This window comes from Cebus imitator, unplaced genomic scaffold, assembly GCF_001604975.1.
Source record: "Cebus imitator isolate Cc_AM_T3 unplaced genomic scaffold, Cebus_imitator-1.0 Scaffold106, whole genome shotgun sequence".
NCBI lineage: Eukaryota > Metazoa > Chordata > Mammalia > Primates > Cebidae > Cebus > Cebus imitator.
Window position 1 is genome coordinate 5,083,676 of NW_016107421.1, and position 1,762 is coordinate 5,085,437.

Consider the following 1,762-nt stretch of genomic DNA (forward strand, 5'->3'; position numbering starts at 1 on the left):
TCTGTTGCCCAGGCTGAAATATAGTGGCGCCATCTCAGCTCACTGCAATCTCTGCCTCTGGGTTCAAGCAGTTTTCCTGTTTCAGCCTCCCGAGTAGCTGGGACTACAGGCATGTGCCACCATGCCCGGTAATATTAGTATTTTTAGTAGAGATGGGGTTTCACCATGTTGGCCAACCTGGTCTCGAACTCCTGACCTCAGGTGATCTGCCTGCCTCAGCCTCCCAAAGTGCTGGGATTACAGGCATGAGCCACCATACCTGGGCAAGCCCCCTTGATTTTCAGCAAGAGGGATGAGCAGTATGAAGATAAGACACGGTTTCTGTTCCGAAGTCCAGAGTGCTCCTTGGGGCTGAGGGGTGTAGCCATTCCAGTGCTTTTCCAGGGAGACTGGGTCTGGCACCTGAGTCTGGGGACATGAGCCTAGTAGCACTGCTCTGCAGTTTGCTCAGGTTCCAGATGTTGTCATTACTGACTGTGAGTGGGAGTCTTGGTGAAGCAGAGTAAGAAGATAAAGGAAAGTTCAGGGAAGGCCCCAAGAGAACCCATTGGTTCAAAACGTCAAAGCTGTTAATCACAGAAGAAAAAAGTTAATTTTTATGGAAAAGAAGGGGATTTTTATTTGGAAATGCTTAATGAGAGTGGTTTTCATTCTCCAGTCACCACAAATAGCATTAGAAATGAATGTGATTGCTGTTTTCTCCATCTTCACCAAACTTTGTAGAACTGCATGCCAGCGTATCTCTGACATGTCAGAGATAATCTTCTTTCAGTCAGTTGTCAATCACCATTTTGAAAAAAATACCCATATGTTCGATACTTTCCTATCACAAGCACTTGAGTTCTTAGTGGGATTCTTAACTTAAGGTGGTCTGCCATTTGCTAATTAGACTTCTTACTGCGTCATGAAATGAAGACTTTAACAGCAGAAAAACAATTCTTCCAATGTTTACTTTAAGTTTCTCTCTTTTTAAGGATCTTTTGAATTTTGATGATCCACTGAATATTGAAGCTGCAGAACATCATTTGCGGGACAAGGTGAGCCAGGTTATTCTAGGTTGATGTATTTGTCACAAAGATGGTTACTACTGTCTCTTGATTGGATAAATAAGAAATTGAGAGTGGTGGGATGCAAGGCTAGAATTCAAAGCAATTTGTAAATAATATGGTATAGTAAATGTTTGTAAATTCAGGAAAATGCTTTACCCAAGGTTAGAGAGGATTGGTGTGTGTTTGTTTTTTGTTTTTATTGAGACAAGATTTCACTCTGTCACCCAGGCTGGAGTGCAGTGTTGCAGTCATGGCTCCCTGCAGCTTCCACCTTCTGGGCTCAAGTGATCCTCCCACGTCAGTCTCCTGAGTAGCTGGGACTACAGGCAACGACACCGCACTCAGCTGATTTTTTTACTTTTCTTTTTTGTAGTGATGGGGTCTCACTTTGTTTACCAAGCTGGTCTTGAACTCTCTTGGCCTTAAACGATCCTCCTGCCTTGTCTTCCCCAAGTGCTGGGATTACAGGCGTGAACCACATCACCCACCCGAGAAGTGATTTTTATTTGATGTGATTTCCTAGTGGAATTTAGTATGAGTAATTTATAACAGGTATAGCGGCCGGGCGCGGTGGCTCAAGCCTGTAATCCCAGCACTTTGGGAGGCCGAGGAGGGTGGATCACGAGGTCAAGAGATCGAGACCATCCTGGTCAACACGGTGAAACCTCGTCTCTACTAAAAATACAAAAAATTAGCTGGGCATGGTGGTGCAT

At 44.3% G+C, this 1,762-nt stretch overlaps 1 protein-coding gene across 1 annotated transcript in view; it reads left to right on the plus strand.

Moving 5' to 3' along the window:
• Positions 1-1,762, plus strand: part of UBE2F (ubiquitin conjugating enzyme E2 F (putative)) — a 77,305-nt gene that overhangs the window by 67,752 nt on the left and 7,791 nt on the right. Inside the window, exon 8 of the mRNA XM_017537671.2 lies at positions 975-1,037. Within this exon, the coding sequence (XP_017393160.1) occupies positions 975-1,037 (63 nt within the window). The remainder of the gene's footprint in view (positions 1-974; positions 1,038-1,762) is intronic.